This window comes from Melanerpes formicivorus, unplaced genomic scaffold (assembly GCF_026170545.1).
Source record: "Melanerpes formicivorus ecotype bairdi unplaced genomic scaffold, bMelFor1.0.p_v2 SCAF_6, whole genome shotgun sequence".
NCBI classification, from domain to species: domain Eukaryota; kingdom Metazoa; phylum Chordata; class Aves; order Piciformes; family Picidae; genus Melanerpes; species Melanerpes formicivorus.
Window position 1 is genome coordinate 29,845,263 of NW_027142358.1, and position 19,290 is coordinate 29,864,552.

At 52.3% G+C, this 19,290-nt stretch overlaps 1 protein-coding gene across 2 annotated transcripts in view; it reads left to right on the plus strand.

Moving 5' to 3' along the window:
* Positions 1–2,939: 2,939 nt before the first annotated feature.
* Positions 2,940–19,290, plus strand: part of INPP5A (inositol polyphosphate-5-phosphatase A) — a 285,924-nt gene continuing 269,573 nt past the window's right edge. Inside the window, exon 1 of one of the 2 annotated variants that reach the window (XM_068140277.1) lies at positions 2,940–3,430. In XM_068140277.1, coding sequence (XP_067996378.1) covers positions 3,356–3,430 — 75 coding nt within the window. In that variant the 5' untranslated portion in view covers positions 2,940–3,355. The remainder of the gene's footprint in view (positions 3,431–19,290) is intronic. The other variant, XM_068140278.1, reaches the window with a different exon arrangement.

The following is a 19,290-nucleotide window of genomic DNA, read 5'->3' on the forward strand; positions in this document are numbered from 1 at the left end:
GATGTATTTCACGCTCCTGTTTTCTCAGGTTGGGCTCCCTCCTTTCCTTGAGGAAGGGATGGGATTCACAGACAGCTCAGTCAGTGGCTGGGCACTGTTTTCCCTCCCTTCCCTGCAGCTGGGCCACTCTCATGCCATAGCGCTTCCTCTGCCAAAGAAGCTGCCAAAGCTCCTCTTCCTTGTAGCACAGCAATTGCTGCCTGGGCTCTTCAGGAGCAAGTCCTTGCGGTATGCAGCCACTTCCCATCCCAGTTTCCTGCTCCTGAGCACTGCCAGGCTTTTCACCTGGATGCCATATGGCCGGGGATCCCTGTCCAGCTGCATGTAATTTGACACAGCTTCCTCCAGCACGCCCTGACTTTGATGTAATCACTGTGGGCTGACATTTGTAAGACTTGTGTGCCAAAAACACAGCAGCAAATTTCCCCCTCCTCTTTTATCTTCTTTTTGTTTGTTTGTTTTTTGCCCCTTATGCGTGATATCCCAAGACACATCAGGATAATATAGTTGATCAGCTCATCATTGATATCTCAGATGGCTGCATCCAGGTAAAGTCATGGTGTCTATGGTGCAACTTCATGCATTAGCTGCCTTGGGAGCTGCACAGACCTTAGAGGACGCTGCCCAGAGGAGTCCAGCAGTATTCAGTGTCTCTGGGCATGAGTGTATTCTCCACTGCATCTGTCTGTCACAGATCACTACTACAACGTGGGGAACAACATGATGAAGCTGATGCTTCCCCAGGTCAGTGGTACCTGACAGTATTTATTTTTCACAGAATCACAGACTGCTCCAGGTGGGAGGGACCTTTAAAGCTCATCCAGTCCAACCTAGAGCAGGTTCCTCACACCCCCAGCCAACCTCACTTGCAATCCTTCCAGGGAAGAGGCATTTCCCACCTCTCTGGGCAAACTGGGCGAGGCTCTCACCACCCTCAGTGTCAAATATTTCTTCCTCCTCTCCAGTCTGAATCTTTCTCTTTGAGTTCAATCATCCCTTGTCCTGTCACAACAGGCCCTGCTCAAGTGTGTCCCCAGCTTTCAGTTCAGCCCCTTTAAGCACTGAAAGGCCACAAGAAGGTCTCCCTGGAACCTTCTCTTCTCCAGGCTGAACAACCCCAACTCTCTCAGCCTGTGCTCACAGCACAGGACTTTCAGCCCATCCCATCATTGCTGTGGCCTCAGCTGGCCCCTCTCCAACATGTCCATGTCTCTTTTGTGCTGAAGTCTCCAGACCTAGCCCCAGCACTGCTGGTGGGGTCTCAAATCTTTGCTTTTGGCTATTGGGAATAATTTTGCCTTTCTCTGATCAAGTGTTGGCTTTTCAGCTCCAGGCATGTGCTGCTGTCACTTGCTCTCTGCACGGGTCCCAGCTGTCTGATCCTGTGCACATTTCCAGTCACCCTGGCTTCTACTTTCAGCCCTCCCCCTTATTTATGAAACACCTTCCTGTGCTGGACACCGTGTGAAGTCCCAGCACAGCTCCTGGTTTATGAGCCTTTCAGGTGAAACTGCTTTTCTCTGGCACAGGAAACTTCCCTCAGCCCCGCAGAAGCAGGGGAGTGGTTTGCCTGACGTCTCCTCAGCTCAGGAGGGACTCATTAACTGACCCTATGCACACTTTGTCCACGATTATGTAAAATGCAATCATGTTTGTACAAACCACACCTGAAGGCCCATCTGGACATGCATTTCCTTTGCCTCAGGTTGGGCATCGTATGTGACTCAGACACTCCCAATACAGCCAAGAGCAGTAACTGAGGAGCAGTGACAATCTTCTTATTTCTCTGGCCAAGTCTTCTTGGTGAGTATGATGTCTTCATACTCAGTCTGGTGGATGCTTCAATCCTTGGTGATTGCCCTTACACCTCTACTACTGTGTGTGTCACCTGTTAGACACTCTGGACCACCAGGCTCTCTGCCATAGCACCCCCAGATCTGCCTCCACGTGATTTCATGCTCAGTTTGGTGGGTTTGTATCTAGTTTGGGTCTCCCATCTCCCTGCCCTGCTCCATGACCCTCTGTCCATACCATCTTTCAACAAGAGTTTCCCCAGCTCCAAAGCTCCCTAACACCTCCACTAGCTACAGGCTTCTGCACACCGTGTGCTCGTTCCTGACCTGCCATGCAATACAGAGACCCCCGGGAGGGGAGCCATGCACAGCGTGGCAAAGGGCCAATCCATCGCCTCTCTGGCTCCCGAAGCCAGATACTGTCAATATTCCCGCACAAAGAGATTTTGTGATCTGAGACTTCCCCGTTACACTCCCGGGCTCTCTGGGCCGTTTTACGCTGCTGCTGCCTAGGTCTGGTTGCAAAGCACAGCGCGCCCGACACCGCTCACCGCTGCCCCCCACCCTCCTTCCCCGTGACAGCCCCGCGGGCAATGCACAGGGTCCGCTCCCGGAACAGTGACCTGCGTTAGCTGAAGCCACTCTGGCAGCACCGGGAAACCGGCCGCGCTGCCCCGGGGCAGTGCTTAAGTGTCTGTGCCCCCTTGCTGAGGCTCGGGCTGACTGGTGATGCTCGTCGGCTCGTACTACCGGGGTCAGCAGTGATTCAGGAGGAAAGTCCCGGGCTGGGAAGAGACCCCTCGACCGCCCAGAGGGCCGGGCACAACCTCCCGAGGAGCTGCTCTGGGACCCCCGAGCAGGGCTCCCGCCGTCGCCGCGTTCCGGGGTAGGGAGTCCGGATCCCCTGCAGGAGGCGGCGCCCGGCCGACGAGAACTCCCTGCCCCGCCGGGGTCACCCCCCTCCCTGGTCCGGTCCGGCCGCACCCCCGCGCAGATGGGACCCACCACCCTCTCCCCGGTGGCTGCAGGGCCGTGGGGCAGCGCCGCCGTGCCCACCCCCCACCCCGGGGTGGCGTTGTCCCTTTAAGCGCGGCGCGGGGCCGTTATGACGTCGCGGGCGCAGAGCCCTAGCCCGGCCCGCCCGCCACAGCCGGGAGCGGCGGCGGCAGCAGCAGCAGTAGCAGCGAGGAGCAGAACGCAGCGCCCAGCCTAGCGCCTCAGCCTAGCCCCACCGGGAGCGCCGGACTCGCCGCCCCGTCCCGCCGCCCTGCCATGCGCCGCGGCCCGGCGCCAGCCTCCGCCGGCGGGAGCCGTCCCGGCAGCAGCGTGACGGCGGCGGCGGGCGAGCGCTGATCGCCGCGGCCCCGCCGCAGCAGCCGCAGGGCGGCCGGCCCGCCGCGGCGCGGATGTCCGCGGGGCTGCCCGCTCCTGGAGGACTCGCCGCCGCCCGCCCGCGCTGACGGGGCGGGCCAGGCGCCCCCGCTCGCCGCAGCGCCCCGCGCCCGCCCCCGGGCTCCCCGCAGCGCCGCCGCTTCCGCCCGCCAGCCGCCAGCGCCGGCGCCATGGCGGTGAAGGGGGCCGCGGCCGGCGCCGGGGTGCTCCTGGTGACGGCCAACGTCGGGTCCCTCTTTGACGACGTAAGTACCGCGGCCGCGCGTCCCGCCGTTGGGGAGTAGGGGGCACACCGCAGGGGGCTCAGGGCAGAAGCGTTGCCCGGCTCCGGTCTCGGCACCGCGTCCCGCCCGCTCCAGCCACCCCGTCCCGTCCGCTCCGGCCCCGTCCGGCCTCGGGTGCCGGCGGCAGCGCTGCCCGCTGCGGGAGCGGAGGGAACAGGGGGGCTCTGCCGCCGCTGGGAGCACACAGTGAGGCGCTGGGGGGGCAGCGGGGAGCGGGAGCGGTCTCCTGGGGGTGCCATTGTCGCGGCTGAGCCCGAGATGTGGTACCGCGGTTTGCTCTGGCCGGTGACACCCTCCCGGGCGGCTCGGTCCGTTAGCGGTCGCTCCGGAGGGGGGGCACCGGGGAGAGCTGAAGGTCTCGTTTCGGGGGGAAACGGAGCCTGCCCTGGGAAGTCCTTTCCGGGCCGCCGCTCGAGCTGCCCGGGGACGCCCTGCCCGCCGGGACACCGAACGCTGTAACTCTGGCTCGCATGAGAAAGGCAACGTGTGCTAGGAGCAGCTCTGCAGCAGCGTGGTGGCACGGCCGGGGCTGAGTGCAGGACAAAGCTCGGAGGTGTTTGCTCGAATTCAGGCAGATTCGGGCAGGTCGCTGGTAGGGCATCCGGGCGGGTGGCCCCTGCTGTGCCTTAGGTGAATGCTGGCATCGCGGCGGCGAGGGGCAGGGCGCAGCTGGATCCGATTGACGCTGGTGTGTCCCGAGCCCCAAAGGCAGTGTTCCTGTGCTGTTTGCACAGCCGCTAACATCTGGCTAAGGACTGGATCCAGGCTTGTGCTGCGAGTCGTTCCCGCTGCCCGCGCTAGGGCTGGAGCAGGGTGCGCAGATCTGTGTGCCACAGTAACTGTGCTCTGCATGCCCCCAACGATCTGCAGCCTGTCCTTTGTATTCGCGTCGGTTCGGAGGCTGTCCTAAAGCACCCGCTCTGTTTTGACACCTGTGTGGTCAGAGGATGCAATTCACCTTTCCAAGTTTTGTAAGTTTTGTAAGCATTTGTAACAAACGCTCTCCACAGCTGTCGTTACAGTTGACTCTGTCAGTTTCCATTAAACGAGCGCTGTGAAAATGTTAGTCTCACAGTAATTCTCACGATGGTGGCCCCTGGCTTGTACCATACCTGCGTGTGTGAGGGAAGCTGTGTGGTGTTCTGCAGGACTGGAGTAGATGCTTGCTGACGGTGCTGTTGCCAAACCTCAGCGTGCCAGCTACTCCTGCCCCAAGCCTGCTCTCTGACCCCAGACCGCTATCTCCTGAGGCTGACGCCACGGTTCAAAGTGCTTTCCTGCCCTCTCTTTCTGCTGAGAGGGACAGAAGTGGCTGCTCTGGAGTTTTGTCCCTGCAGGCATCCCCTGCCGTCAGACCCAAGGCTCTTCTGCTTGTTCCTAGTTAGCATGTGTGGCTCACTGAAAAGTCTTTGCTCTTTATTGTCCAGTGTGACCAAAGAAGTAACACTTGTGCCTTAGCAAGTGACTCCCTTGAAATTCAAAATATGAGTCTTGTGCAGCAACAAGCTCAGGGTTACTTAGATGTGTTCCACTGTAGGGTGGAGAATGGAAAGAGTGGTCTGAACTTCGATGATTGCACTCCTGGTTTGTTGGTGTTGGAGGTGGGACTGGCCACTGCCCGATCAGGTTTCTGTAGTGGTGCTAGTGCAGCTCAGGCACAGTGAAATGACATTACCCTGGTCTGTGGGCTCAGCTTTCAAGCTCCATGATGGAGCTGTTGGTGGCAATTCCTGCTTGTTGGGCTCTTTCTGCTCAGTTTCTCTGCTATGACCTGATCTGAGATTGATATTTATATATTTCTTTTTGGTTGTGGACTCCTCCTTTGATAGACTTCACCTAAGCTGGGCTGGAAAACCAGTTCCAGTTGCTCTAATCTATTTTCTTTCCATGTCTAATTTCAAATTTCTGTTGGTGGTGCACATGTCCATGAAGCATGACATTTTCAGTCAAGTTCTGCTGGAACTCAGGATAGAGTGTGTTTTACCAGCACCATGCAAAGGCCCTGAGGGGACAGGATGGTTGGGTCTGAGCATCCTGCACTGATGCCATCTTGCCTTTCTGATCCGCTGCAGGCCTGTATTCCCCTGGGTTGCATCCCTATGTGAAGCTCCAGGGCAGGTGCCCCCGTGTAAAGGGCTGCTGTGGGTGGTAGGTTCTGGTGATGTAAGGTCTCCTGCTGCTACAACTGCCCAGGCCCTCTGAGCTTCCACATGGTGGGGCTTTTGCTGCCTCTTTCTGTGCCAGCAAACCCAGAGTGTTGGCTCTGTGATGAACCTTCCTCTGGTTCACAGCCTGAGCGTTGCTGTGTGGCAAAAGCATGATGGGCACTTGAGATGTGATTGGTGTGAGCACTGTCTTGGGCTGGCACATGTGCAGAGCTGCTCCCTCGTTGAGAGCAGTGTTTTGTAGAGCACTAATGCAAAATCTCTTTGCAGACAGGCTTGGCTGGATGAGGAGGTCTTGCCTAGATCCCTGGTGTCCCTACCAGGCTATGCTTTTGCAGAGAGCAGGCCAGAAGCAGGCTCTGATAACATACTGGTTTGCTCCTGCCAGCCATCCCTTCCACTAATAGCCTGTTACTGTGGTGACCTGGGAGCTCATGAATAAACATGTTAGCAGTGAGGAGGGTCGGTGCTGGGCTTGTTTCGTCCCTCCAGTAGTTTTGCTGCTTCATTAAAATCGTTAATGAAGTATTAGATCCACAAATAGCCTTCCCAGTTCCATGAACACGTGCACCTCATGAATATGAATGCTTGGCTGTTTGGTACATGTATGTTTACCTAAGCATTTAATGTTTGTCTGGCTCTATAAACACTTCCTGTTGTTGATCACAGCATGCTCTTGCTGACAGCAGGAGATGGAGCTCAGCTTACCTGTGGGTCACTCCTTTCCTTCCCTATTCTGATGTCCCTACCCGTGGTGGGGGATTGAACTAGATGCTCTCAAAAGGGCTCTTCCAGCCTAAACCATTCTGTGCTGTGGGCTTCTCCCTCTCTCTCTCCCTTGCTGGTTTCCTTGCTTTCGTTCTTTCTGCTCTGCCAGCACTTCCATTTCCTTTCAGTGGCCCAGCACTACTGTAGGGGCCACAAAATGCATCTGCCTGGCACTAGGTCAGCTGTAGAGGGTGTGCCACCCCAGTGTGCCACCTTCTCCCATGTGCTGTATCCTTTTTGTTCTCTTCAGTTAGTTTTCAGTGGCTTAATGCTCTTTGTTTTCCCTTGGGACAAAAGCCTGGCAGTGAGGTGTGAACTTGGGATGAGTGAGAGCTGTTGGATGGCATTGGCTCATGCTCGCTGGGGCTGTGTATGGGTGACCAGCACTGACATCTACCAGGCACCTGATGGAAACTCCTCTGGGGACCCCTCAGGCTTAGGAACCATCTTGGCAGCCTCTCTGAGGTCTGCTTAGGAGGGCTTTGGGCAGAGTGGGGGTATTTTTGTGTCAAGAAAGAGTGGGTCAGTGGAGAAGCCCTTTGTTTTGACTGAGGGATGGCTTGGAGTGCTCCTGGCCAGCATGCAAAGTAGGCTGGGCTGCAGATCTGTGTTGGGCCTTGGTCCAGGCAGGGTCCCAAGCCTGTACTGGGTGATGCAGCCAACCTTCCCACCCCGCCTCCATCCCCCTGCCTGTCAGTGGGCTCAGGGAGGCTGGGACTGTGTAATGGAGAGACTTCCTTCATTTCATCTTTGATGCTCAGAGTAGCAAAGGAGTGTTGGTTGCTCCTGCTGGAGGGAGGAAGGTGAAGATCTTTCAGTCCAGGTTTTTGCTGTTGTCTCAGGAGTTGTGTTGCTGTTTGCTGCATTTTTAGCTGGGTGCAGTCACAAGTACTGAAAAAAACACCTTGGTGCTCATATTTGAAAACAATTCAATGTCTTAGTGTGGTACAGTTTTGGGTGACTTGAACCACCCATCTTGTTTAAACCTCTGGGCATAGATCTTTAACCTAAAGATTTCCAGTATGTCCAGCAGACTTAGTCATACAAGCTCTAGCATTTCTGCTCAGGTTGGAAGATAGTAAATTTGTTTTTGCTTCCAGTTTCCTTTGAAATTGGAGCCTGAGCCAGGTAGGTACTTCTGAAAACATTTCCCTCTGTACCACTGAATGTATGTAGGTCAATGCAGTTCTTAAATACTCAGGACTTGGGCCAGAATAGAAGCGTGAGGGTGACAAGGAAGGTAAAAGCTAAATAGAACGTGGGATGCTATTAGTTTAAAAAGAGAGGAGGATGGGAGAAAGTAGGTTAGGGGATTGCTGTGTGGTGCTAGGGTGCTGACAGTCAAGGTCTTTAAATGACTAACTTTGTTTTCTTTGACTGTACAAAACGTTTGAGCACCTCTCCTATGAGGGCAGACTGAGGGAGTTGGGGCTGTTCAGTCTGGAGAAGAGAAGGCTCCGAGGTGACCTAATTGTGACCTTCCAGTATCTGAAGGGGGCCTACAGGAAGGCTGGGGAGGGACTTGTCAGGATCTCAGGTAGTGATAGGACTAGGGGGAATGGAATGAAGCTGGAGGTGGGGAGATTCAGGCTGGATGTGAGGAGGAAGTTCTTCCCCATGAGAGTGGTGAAGCCCCGGAATGGGTTGTCCAGGGAGGTGGTTGAGGCCCCGTCCCTGGAGGTGTTTAAGCCCAGGCTGGCTGAGGCTCTGGCCAGGCTGATCTAGTGTGGGGTGTCCCTGCCCATGGCAGGGGGGTTGGAACTAGATGATCCTTGTGGTCCCTTCCAACCCTGACTGATACTATGATAAGATGAGAATGAGTTTTTGCATTCCCAAGGGGCCTTAAACCTATCCAATATCTGGATGGAATTCTCCATTCTCACAAAGTACATGGAGGGCAGGGGTTGGAAGTTCTTGTTCCAAGTCCTGGTTATAGCAGTGGTAGTGTAAATATGATTACTGCTTCAACTCTGAGTGTGAATTCAGAGTAACTTTTGCTTCTATGAAGAGTTGCAGTCTGCCAGTTGAATTTGAAGTGGAAATACTTCCCGTAACTTTTAAAAGCAGCCTGCTCTTCTGATGGGTGATGATCACAGTATAGATGTCTCTGTGTCACACCTTCATGTTCTTCATCCTGATCTTAATGTTCTCATCCTGAAACAGTGGGTGTAGTTTTGTTTAAGTAATCTCTGATTTCTCCTGATCTCTCTCACTCCTCACTTTCTATTTTCTGGTTGTTTTGGTGAAGTCTTTCTGATTTCTTTTCACTTTGTGCACTTTGTATGAGTGCCAGTGGTAGCTTCTTAAACACTTTTGCTGCCTTCTGTTTGATCTTCCTGTGGCTAAACCTCAAGCCAGTGCTTTTCTTGCCATTTCTGCGGTGCTCAGGCTAATGCAGTGTTTTAGAAGACTTTCTCATTCTACTCAATTCCAAATGTCCTTTGCAGGAGGTGAAACTTTGGGCTAGACCCGAATTTGGTGCTAGCTACAATTTCTTGGGCTTGGAAAATGCTGAGGAGGAGGAAAGTTGCTTTGTGCATTTGAGAAGTAAATATTTGTGATAGTTGAGGGATCTGTTGTATCTTGAGAACCAAAATGTTGGTAGCTTGTTACCAGCAGCATACAGCTGTTTGCCCAGATGTGCAGCAGGACAAAGCTGAGTGGCCTCCCAGTGTGATGGGGTTTGGCTTCTGAATAGCCCTCACTTTGTGTGCAGCTCTTGATCTGCTGCTGTGAGAAGGTGTTTTGATTTGAAGCCCCTTCAGTGCCTCTTATTTTCCTTTTACCTCGGTGAGTGAGGATGAGCTCAGGGACATGTGGATGGGCAGCTGGTGTGGCATGGGTGGTTTGGTGGAGCTGCACCAGCAGTGAAGTTCATGCTGGGTTTTGTTCAAGTGCTTTTTCCAACCATGCAGAGAAAGCTGTTGGTCTCATGCTTTGAAAAACCTTGTGTGATAGCTGTGAGGATTGTACCAGTTGGTAGCTCTTTCTCAGAGCTTTATTTCTTAGTGTTGCAGTCTTTGGGTAGGTGATTGTGTCAGGTAGGTACAGTGAGTGATGCACTCACAGGCTTGTGGCTTTGAGAAGGTCTTCCTTAAATCCTTCACAGTGTGCTTGAGGATCTGTATAGTAGTGCTGTCTTACACCTTCCTAGGCATCAGCTTCTTAGTAATGGGTAGCTCTTGGTGTCCCTCCTGTAGGCTGGCACACCATTATCACAGTATAACTAAGGTTGGAAGAAACCTCGAGGATCATCGAGTCCAGCCTATCACCACAGACCTCATGGCTAGACCATGGCACATAGTGCCATGTCCAGTCCCCTCTTGAACACCTCCAGGGATGGGGACTCCACCACCTCCCTGGGCAGCACATTCCAATGACGAACAACTTGCTCAGTGAAGAACTTTCTCCTCACCTCGAGTCTAAACCTCCCCTGGCCCAGCTTGAGACTGTGTCCCCTTGTTCTGGTGCTGGTTGCCTGGGAGAAGAGACCAACCCCTTCCTGGCTACAACCACCTTTCAGGTAGTTGTAGAGGGCAATGAGGTCTTGCCTAAGCCTCCTCTTTTCCAGGCTAAACAATCCCAGCTCCCTCAGCCTCTCCTCATAGGGAGAGCATGTGCTGCTGGTGTTATTCCTACCCAGTGCATCCACTCAGGAGCATCCCTGCGCCCAGCTTTGTGCTGTGGGTCCAGGGCACGTCCCCATGGACTGTGTGGTGGCTGTGCAGGTCCTGCTCTCAGCCCCCTGAGCTGTGATAAGCAATGACAGCCAACAGTGAGTGGCAGAGCAAATTCCCCTTTCAAGTACAGATGAGGGTTGAGATCCAGAGCAGTTGTGCAGTAAAGCAGGGGCACGTCATTGTGCATCCACCAGCGGGTAAAATCCAACAGGTCTTGTCTGATTTGCTGGAGAGGATGGAGCAGGAGTAGCACAAGCACCACAGAGGGTGAGATTTTCTTCTGAGATGAAATTGCATGCTTTAAACCCCGCTCCTCAAAACAGCTTTTCCGTCCAGCAGGTATTTTGACAGTTTTAGTCGGAGGCTTGTGCAGTGTTTAAGCAGGAAGCTCAGAAGATTGCCTTGCAGACCATCATTCCTCTCCTTTTTGATGAAGTGTTATCATTAACAGCAAGAGCACATGTTTACATGAGGAAGTAATAGTGGCAAAGTGCATGATGTAATTACAGTTTGCTGTTAATGTGGCTTCTAGCAGCTGGAGCGGAGTTAGCGTTCAGTAACCTGCTGGCTTTCCACAAATTGCCAGTGTATCGGCGTGGTGGGTTAGGGGGATTGAATTCCCCAAATATTTGCCTATGAAATGATGTAATGGGAGCAGGCTGATGCAGGAAGAGAGTCTTTATGCATGAATCTGGTGTTCATTTGCTCGGGTGAGCACTCGCGTGAAGGTAAATGTTAAAGGCCTTGTTGCTGTTTCCAAGGTTCTTGCCATAAATTCTCTGAGCACAGCTTTTTGGCTTCAGTGGGAGTTGCTTGTAGAGCATCAGTCAAGTCAGACAGTCACAGAATCACAGAATGGTAAGGGTGGAAGGGACCTTGAAAGATCATCCAGTCCAAACCTCCTGCCAGAGCAGGATCACCTAGAGCAGGTCACACAGCAACGCATCCAGGCAGCTTTTGAATGTCTCCAGAGAAGGAGACTCCACAACCTCTCTGGACAGCCTGTTCCAGTGCTGTGTCACCCTCACAGTGAAAAGGTTTTTCCTCATGTTCACATGAAGCCTACTGTCCTCCATTTTGCACCCACCGCCTCATCCTATCAATAGATACCACTGAGCAGAGCCTGGCTCTGTCTTCCTGACCCTCACCCTTCACATGTTTATAAACAGGAATAAGGTCACCCCTCAGGGCTCCTCTTCTCCAACCTAAAGAGCCCCAGCTCCCTCAGTCTTTCCTCAGCAGGGACATGTTCCGCTCCCTTCAGCAGCTTTGTGGCTCTGTGGTGGATGCTCTCAAGCAATTCCACGAGGCCCTTCTTGAACTGAGGGGCCCAGAACTGGACACAATCTCCTAGGTGTGGCCTTATCAGGGCAGAGTAGAGGGGGAGAACCTCAGATTTCGTAAACTCTGTAAAAGGCTGAGCTGTTTGCTTTTTATTTTCCCTTTTCTGTAACTCATTTCGTCATGCTGTAGAGCTGCCACCTCGCAAACCTATTTCCTCTTTTGATCTCACGCACTGTTGTTTTTTCCCCTTGTGCTGCGTGCTCTTGGCTCCTCCTGAACGCTCTCCCCTCGTTCCTAATGGATTATTTAAAGCAAGCATGCTGCTCAGAAAAGTGGCCTTTTCATTTGCAGCTCTGCATGTGCCTCCAAGCTATGGAGAAGGGGGGTTTGGTTACCCTGAGCACCTCCTTCCCTGCCCCCTGAAGCGGCAGCTGCTCAGCTGCTGCAGGGACTGACTGCATGTGAGAGGGCTCTGATTTATTAGTGCATATCCTTGGAGTGTGCTGAATGATGAGCCTGTTAAAGGCAGAGCCAGGACAATGTGCTTCCAGTGAAGCAACAGCCTTGGTGTTACAGAGCTGCTCCATGTGGTGCGTTAACTTAGGCTTCAGAACGTCCTTGGGCTGCCTTTAATGCAATGAACATCTTGCTCTGTGTTGATGAGGTGATTCACAGAATCACCAAGGTTGGAAGAGACCTCAAAGATCAGCAAGTCCAACCTGCCCACAGGCCTCATGACTAAACCATGGCACCAAGTTAAACTCAAAGCTGCTTCTCCTCCTGGAGATCGGCCCCCATTCCTTGGCATCCTTGTGATTGAGCTACTTTGGAAGGCAGGCTGGCTTTTAGTCTGCTCTGGGAGTTGTTCTTCATCCCACCCAGAAGACCAGCCACTTAGGCTGTAGATTTTTCTTGTCCTCTGCCCCTAAACTCTTAGCTTGGAACAGAAGGAAAAAGGCTGACAGATCTGAACTGCTATCTAGTGAGGTCTGGACAGGCTGGAGAATGGGGTGAAGGTGAACCTCATCAAGTTCAGTAAGGACAAGTGCAGAGTCCTGCATCTGGAGAGGAAGAACACCAGACACCAGTACAGACTAGGGCTTGTCCTGCTGGAAAGCAGCTCCATGGAGAAAGAGCTTGGAGTCCTAGTGGACAGCAAGTGATCCACAGGACAGCAATGTGCCCTTGTGGCCAAGAGGTCCAGTGCTGTCCTGGCATTGTGTCCAGCAGGTCTAAGGAGGTTCTCTCCCTCTGTTCTGCCCTGGTAAGACCACACCTGCAATACCATATCCATTTTAGGCTCCCCAATGCAAGAGAGACAGGGAGCTGCTGCAGAGAGGCCAACAGAGGCTAAGAGGATGTTTGGGGGAGTTGAACACCTCTCCTATGAAGAAAGACTTTCTAAACCTGCCTGGATGCATTCCTGTGTGGCCTGCCCTAGGTGATCCTGCCTTGACAAGGGGGTTGGACTGGGTGATCTCTGGAGGTCCCTTCCAACCCCTCACATTCTGTGATCTTTGTTAACCGAGCCTAATACTTCCTTTGACACTTTCTAGCTATCTTTTTTCATTCACATGGAGTAGGAAGTGGCCACAGAAAAAACAGACTCTCTGCTATTGGCGACTGCTTGACCGGCCTGGGGTCATTCAGCATCCTTTTTGCATCTTTATTGCTGAAGGGGCAAGGAGTCTTCCTCAATGAGAGCTCAGGGAAATGTGTTATTGCCTGGTGTGGAAAGGTCAGCTTAAACACAGTACTCATCAGACTGGGGAAGAGTGACTCTTGAAAGCTAAGGCTTTTTACTGCCTTTTCTCCAATGGCATCTGGAGGTTATTCAGCACTTTCAGGACCGTTTTCATTACTTGTGTCTACTTTTCAAATGTTAATGTGCTGCTTGATCACTTGAATTTTTAATATGTTATTAGGAGACATCTCTCAGCATCTCTTGATAGCAAACAAAAGTGATCGTTGCTTTTATGTGCTATTTTGAAGTCAGGTGCAAATTGTTTTCATTAATGCCTCCGAGTTGTTAAGCACTTGCCTCCATGAGTCAGTCAGTGGAAGCAGACAATACCTGTGAAAGGAGAAAACTAAAGACCTTTGACAGCACTAAAAGTGTTTGTTGGGGTTTTTTTTCCCCTCATGGTATAGGTCATGCTGATCCAAACAGCTCTGGAGCGTTGTGACTGTTGCTGATACCTACAGGCTCAGTTTAAGACCTGTGTGCTCTGGGAGCTGGAGCTTTCGTTTCAGGTTGTGGTTTGTGCTTGGAAGGGTTTTTCTCTTTGGGTTTTGGTTTGTCCTGGCTAAAGCATCTTCAGGTCTTTACTGCCCCTTTTCCCAAGTCACTGAACAGCCTGCCTGCATTCCTTGCCAAACAGATGCTTTTAAAGGCTCTGCTCTCCCTGCCTTTGCCATCATCACTGGAGGTGTTCAGGAAGAGACTGGATGGGGTGCTTGGTGCCATGGTTTTGTTGATTAGATAGTATTGCATGATAGGTTGGACTCGATGATCTCAAAGGTCTCTTCCAGCCTGGTTAATTCTATTCTATCTCCACTTTCCTTGGTGTCATTGCACTTAGCAGTCAAACATTTAGGTGAGGAGAGGTTTTCATGTGACTTGCAATTGTAGCAGGGATGGGGAAAAAATGTAAAGCTAAAAGAAGTGATTGAGAAGGGAGCAGGATGGTGGTGGTGGGGTAGTGGGGGGTGCAGTGGTGCTGAGAAGAGGCATCTGTGTGAAGAGGAGGGAGCACTGCATGGCAGCATGGGGGTCATCTGGTGTTTCCCTTCCCTGCAGTATCAAGCTGGGTGCTAGGCTCTGAGGCACAGGAGACCTCAGTCACGCTGCCGGAGCCTAGTTGTAAAGCAGTTAAAAAAAGAATCTGGAGGTGCCTACTGTTTTGAAAGCCTGTCTGCTGCCTGCTGCTCAGCAGCAGCTCCAGGAGTCTTGGCAGCATGGCATTTAGTCACTGGGAGGAACCCACGTATGCTCAGTCTTCAGAGAGGCAGAGCTAAGGCACGTTAATCGGTAAAGGTTTGCCGATGCACGAGCAGAAGCCCTGCACTCCTCAGGGGTGTAGGAGTGAAGTGCACTGAAAGACACCGAAATGGGGCTGTTTGGGTGTTTTTCTTTGCAACACAAAATACCTGGTGTTAAATTAAGCACAGCTTTGGAACTGACAGAGCGTTGGGTTGCAGCGCTCATGGCTGCAGATCGCTGTACGGTGGAAGCTGGGGTTCGGTTTGTGTTCAGGCAAGCAGAACCAGACCCTCCAGAAGACTTAGGCTGCCACTGAAGGCATTTGTGTGCTTGTGATGGTCTGCAGATGGGGTGCTCTGGCTCTGTCTTACATCCAAGTGCCAGGTTTTGCACATTGGCCACAACAACCCCATGCAGTGCTACAGGCTGGGGTCAGAGTGGCTGGAGAGCAGCCAGGCAGAAAGAGACCTGGGGGTGTTGGTTGATGGTAGGCTGAACATGAGCCTGTAGTGTGCCCAGGCAGCCAGGAGGGCCAATGGCATCCTGGCCTGCATCAGGAACAGTGTGGCCAGCAGGAGCAGGGAGGTCATTGTGCCCCTGTACACTGCACTGCTTAGGCCACACCTCGAGTCCTGTGTCCAGTTCTGAGTCCCTCAGTTTAGGAAGGAGGTTGACTTGCTGGTAGGTGTCCAGAGAAGGGCAACAAAGCTGGTGAGGGGCTTGGAACACAAGCCCTATGAGGAGAGGCTGAGGGAGCTGGGATTGCTTAGCCTGGAGAAGAGGAGGCTCAGTGGAGACCTTCTTGCTCTCTACAACTGCCTGAAGGGAGGCTGTAGCCAGGTGGGGGTTGGTCTCTTCTCCCAGGTGACCAGCACCAGAACAAGAGGACACAGTCTCAAGCTGTGCCAGGGGAGGTTTAGGCTGGATGGTAGGAAGAAGTTCTACACAGAGAGAGTGATTGGCCATTGGAATGGGCTGCCCAGGGAGGTGGTGGAGTCACCATCATTGAAGGTGTTCAGGGGGAGACTTGATGGGGTGCTTGGCTGCATGGTTTAGTTGATTAGTTGGTTGGTTTAGTTGATTTAGTTGGATGATAGGTTGGACATGATGATCTTGAAGGTCTCTTCCAACCTGGTTTATTCTATTCTATCTCTGAATACTGGAGGGTTTTAGAAGGATGCTGTGAAGGTTATGAAGTTCAAGGTGAACAGCCTTCATGAGTAGCTCCTCAGCTGGAACAGATTGCGTGGTGTTCCATTCTTAAAAGGCTGTGTGCTCAAGCTGAGTGAAAGCTGTCAGAGTAACCAGCCACAGTGGGTCACGGGTGAGCCCTAGGGTGATGGCTCATTCTTTCCCTTCTGATTTGGGGAATGAATTATGTACTGGCTTAAGCACAGCTTGCATGGGCATGCACTGCATTTTGTTGCTGGAGAACTTCCTGGCTAAACAAAAGCTTGATTAATACAAGCCATGTGAGCCTCCTGCCCAGCAAGAGGTTTCTTGGCTTATGCAAGCCCAAATGAACAACGGAGGTAGCTCTTTAGATAGCTTCAGAAAGAAAAGACTGTCTTTACATAGAGGAGTATGTAACAGCAGGGAGAGATGCTCTGTCTCAGTGTGTCTTCACCAGCAGGTTGCAGAGGAGCAGCCCATCACCGGCATTGGGTGCCGTGGGAACACTCCGTGTCCCAAACACCTTTGTGCTGTGCCTGGGGTGGAGCTGCCCCTACATGTTCTCCCTTGGTTTTCCAGTTTCCACTGCATTCTTGGAAAGAGCTCTGTTTTTATTGCCCTTGAGTGTATCAGCAAGTCACTGCACATGAATGGGTGGCTCTTGGGAGCACCTCCACGCCGTGCCCACGGCTCTCCTGGCACTGCCGTCGATGAGCGGTGAGCAGCAGGCAGGCTTTGAGCGGGCCGGAGTTCTCTGCTCTTTTCAGTGATCCTGGGGGAGCTTGGTTTGAAGGGTTTTGTGTTTTGTTCTGGTGTGGCACACTTTCTAATTTTAGAGGCTTTCCCAGTCCCAGTGGGAAAAACAAAGCCAGTCTTGCCGTAGGAACATCTTGGAGATGTAGGCTGAACTCTTGGCAGTGTTTATTTGTGTCAACCAAATATGAAGAGAAATTGATCAAATAAAAAAAATCACTTGAGGGAATTCTCTTCTCCTGAAGCACCACCAGCCAGTGTTAGCTGTATTTTAATCACCTCAGGATTCTTGTTTTAGGGCCACAATGACTGCTTTTCTTGGGTGAACTGGGCAGTGAAGGCCTTCATGTGTGATGTTGGGCAGACTTCTGTTGCTGTTTGCTACAATGATGGATAACCATGTACAGGGAAGGTTCCTTTTGACAGGAGCATTGCCTCTTTGTGACCCAGATCTCCCCATTCAAAATGGTTTTCAAAAGCAGCTGCTCAAAGTGAAAGTGTTGGTCTGGAATTCCTGTCACACTTATTTGGGGGGGGGGGGGGGGGAAATGCAAGAACTATGTATACATTTAAATCTCTTTATTTTTAACTTCAGATGTTGCCAGGCACATAAAGAAGTCAAGAACTGGGTGGAACAGTATGATAGGGCCAGCCCACTCACTTTAGAGAACTGGATGTGACCCAAAAATCCTCTGCTAGAGCAAGTTTGTTTTCCTGAACTGGTGGTGTTGTTTTTCTGGGCTGGAAGGACAGACCTTATCCAGGCTTGGCTCATTGCAAGACCACGAAGCCAACTCTCATTTGTCTTGTGGGACAGCAGTTTTCAGCACAAAGGAAGCAAAGCCCTTTCCCTTCAGCTACCCTTACCAAATATTAAAGTATTTGTGATTGATGACCACCTTTTACTCAGCTCGACAAACAAAGATGTTTAATGTCCTTCAGGAAGAAATGGGACAGGAGGTGATGCCACGTGGGCTGACTTGTTCTCATAGGCTATCAGGGCTGTCACAGCCTCAGTGAAGTGTGTGGAAAACACAGGATGCTGGGTCAGTGAAAAGGGGGCTGTGCCAGCCAGGTGAAGGGATGGTTCCTTGACTAAGTAGGTGGGATTTTGGTGCAAGGCTTGCTTGCTTCTATTGTTTAAAACAATGACCTTTTTTCCAGACAAGCTGGTTTTCCATTTGCAAGTGAATGTTTCCTTTGTTTGTATAATGAAAGTCCCTATGGAATAGGTAAGGGTTTGCTGTGTGCTCTGTTCAGAGCCAGGCAGAGAAGGTAAGGAAGGAAACTCCTTCCTGCTGTAAGGGTGGCAGCACTTACTCACCACAGGGTGCCTGGTCAGGTTTTACAGTGTCATAGTATCAGTCAGGGTTGGAAGGGACCACAAGGATCATCTAGTTCCAACCCCCCTGCCATGGGCAGGGACACCCCACACTAGATCAGGCTGGACAGAGCCTCATCCAGCTTGGTCTTAAACACCTCCAGGGATGGGGCCTCAACCACCTCCCTGGACAACCCATTCCAGGGCTTCACCACTCTCACGGTGAATAACTTCCTTCTCACATCCAGCCTGAATCTCCCCACCTCCAGCTTCATTCCATTCCCCCTAGTCCTATCACTACCTGAGATCCTGAGAAGTCCCTCCCCAGCCTTCTTGTAGCCCCCTTCAGATACTGAAGTTACTCAAAAGCCATAGTGCTGGGCAGCTGACTTGGGGTGACCTTGCTTGAGCAGAGGATTGGACCAGGTGACCTCCAGAGGTCCCACCCAAGCTCAGCCAGCCCCTGCCTCTGTGCAGCCAGACACAGCGTGGTTTGCTTGGCACGTTCTTGATGCCATTGCCTGTTGCGTTCCAGCGCTTGCAGAAGGCAGCTGCCTGCTTCTCAGTTCACCTTTGTGGCAAATCCTCATTCCTTTTTTATCTGCTCCTCTGTTATGGATGTAGGGATGTGGACCATTTCCAAATGCTTTGCACAGTGGTTTTGGTCCAGGAGCTGGAACAAGTACATCCGGAAACAAAGGCTGAGGCTGTTCTGCTGTCCTGAGAACTTGAGGAAGAACATGCATGGTGTCTGTCAGCTTAGAGTTTCCCTGAATCTTCTGTCAGCTTCCTCGTGTGCTTTATGGGTGTGCTGAAACTGAAGTCTCCCAAGGATGGCTTTCAGCTCAGACTGGATTTGTTTGCTTGCTGTTCTGCTGACATTTCAGCAGCAAGTAAATACGCTGTTCCCAGGGGCTTCAGAACCAGAGAGGTGGCAGAAACACTGGAGCCAGACAGAGGACAGCTACAAGTGTCTGAGGTGTCAGCAGGGGGTCCTGGCAGCTGAGTGACACAGTTTGCCTCAAAGGCAGACAGCAGAAAGTGATGAGACAGTAGAAAGGCTGCTTCAATTCTGTCTGCCTTTTATCTCCCGCTGCTCACATGCATCACTGGAGGCACGATTGGCCCAAAGAACCAATGGGTCCCAATTGAGAAGTGGGAAGAGATGTTGTCACAGTACCAAATGAAATGTAAAAAGGAGTATTCCTGTCCTGGTCTTTGTTTTTGCCCAATCAGCTGGTACCGCAGGGCAGGATGCAGTGTTGCCTGGATCTGCAGTGTTTCTCTGGCACTGTCAGAGTGCAAGGAGTGAAGCTCTGCCAGCACTGAAAGCTCTGTGTGGCTCTGAGGAGGGGGTGTGGGCTCTGCCTGACAGGCTCTGTGGGGGTACTGGTCCTGAGCTGCAAAGGCTCGTGACGGAGGTTGGCTGGGCTTGCTCGTGGTGCTCAGCAGGACCAGGCTTGCCCAGCGTGCTGAAGCTGCCTGGCATTGCCTCCAGCAGCAGGGCAGGTTCAGACCCTTTCCTCTGCAGAGAACAATTCCACTCCAGATCTCACATCTGACTGCTGCAGGACTTACCCGTGTTGCCTCATTCACAGCTGTGTCCCAGTGACATCTCCCTCCTTTTTTTCCTGATGTATGGAGCTGTCCTGAGCTGGGAGCAGGGTGGCCAAGGGGTGTGCATCCCCCTGGGG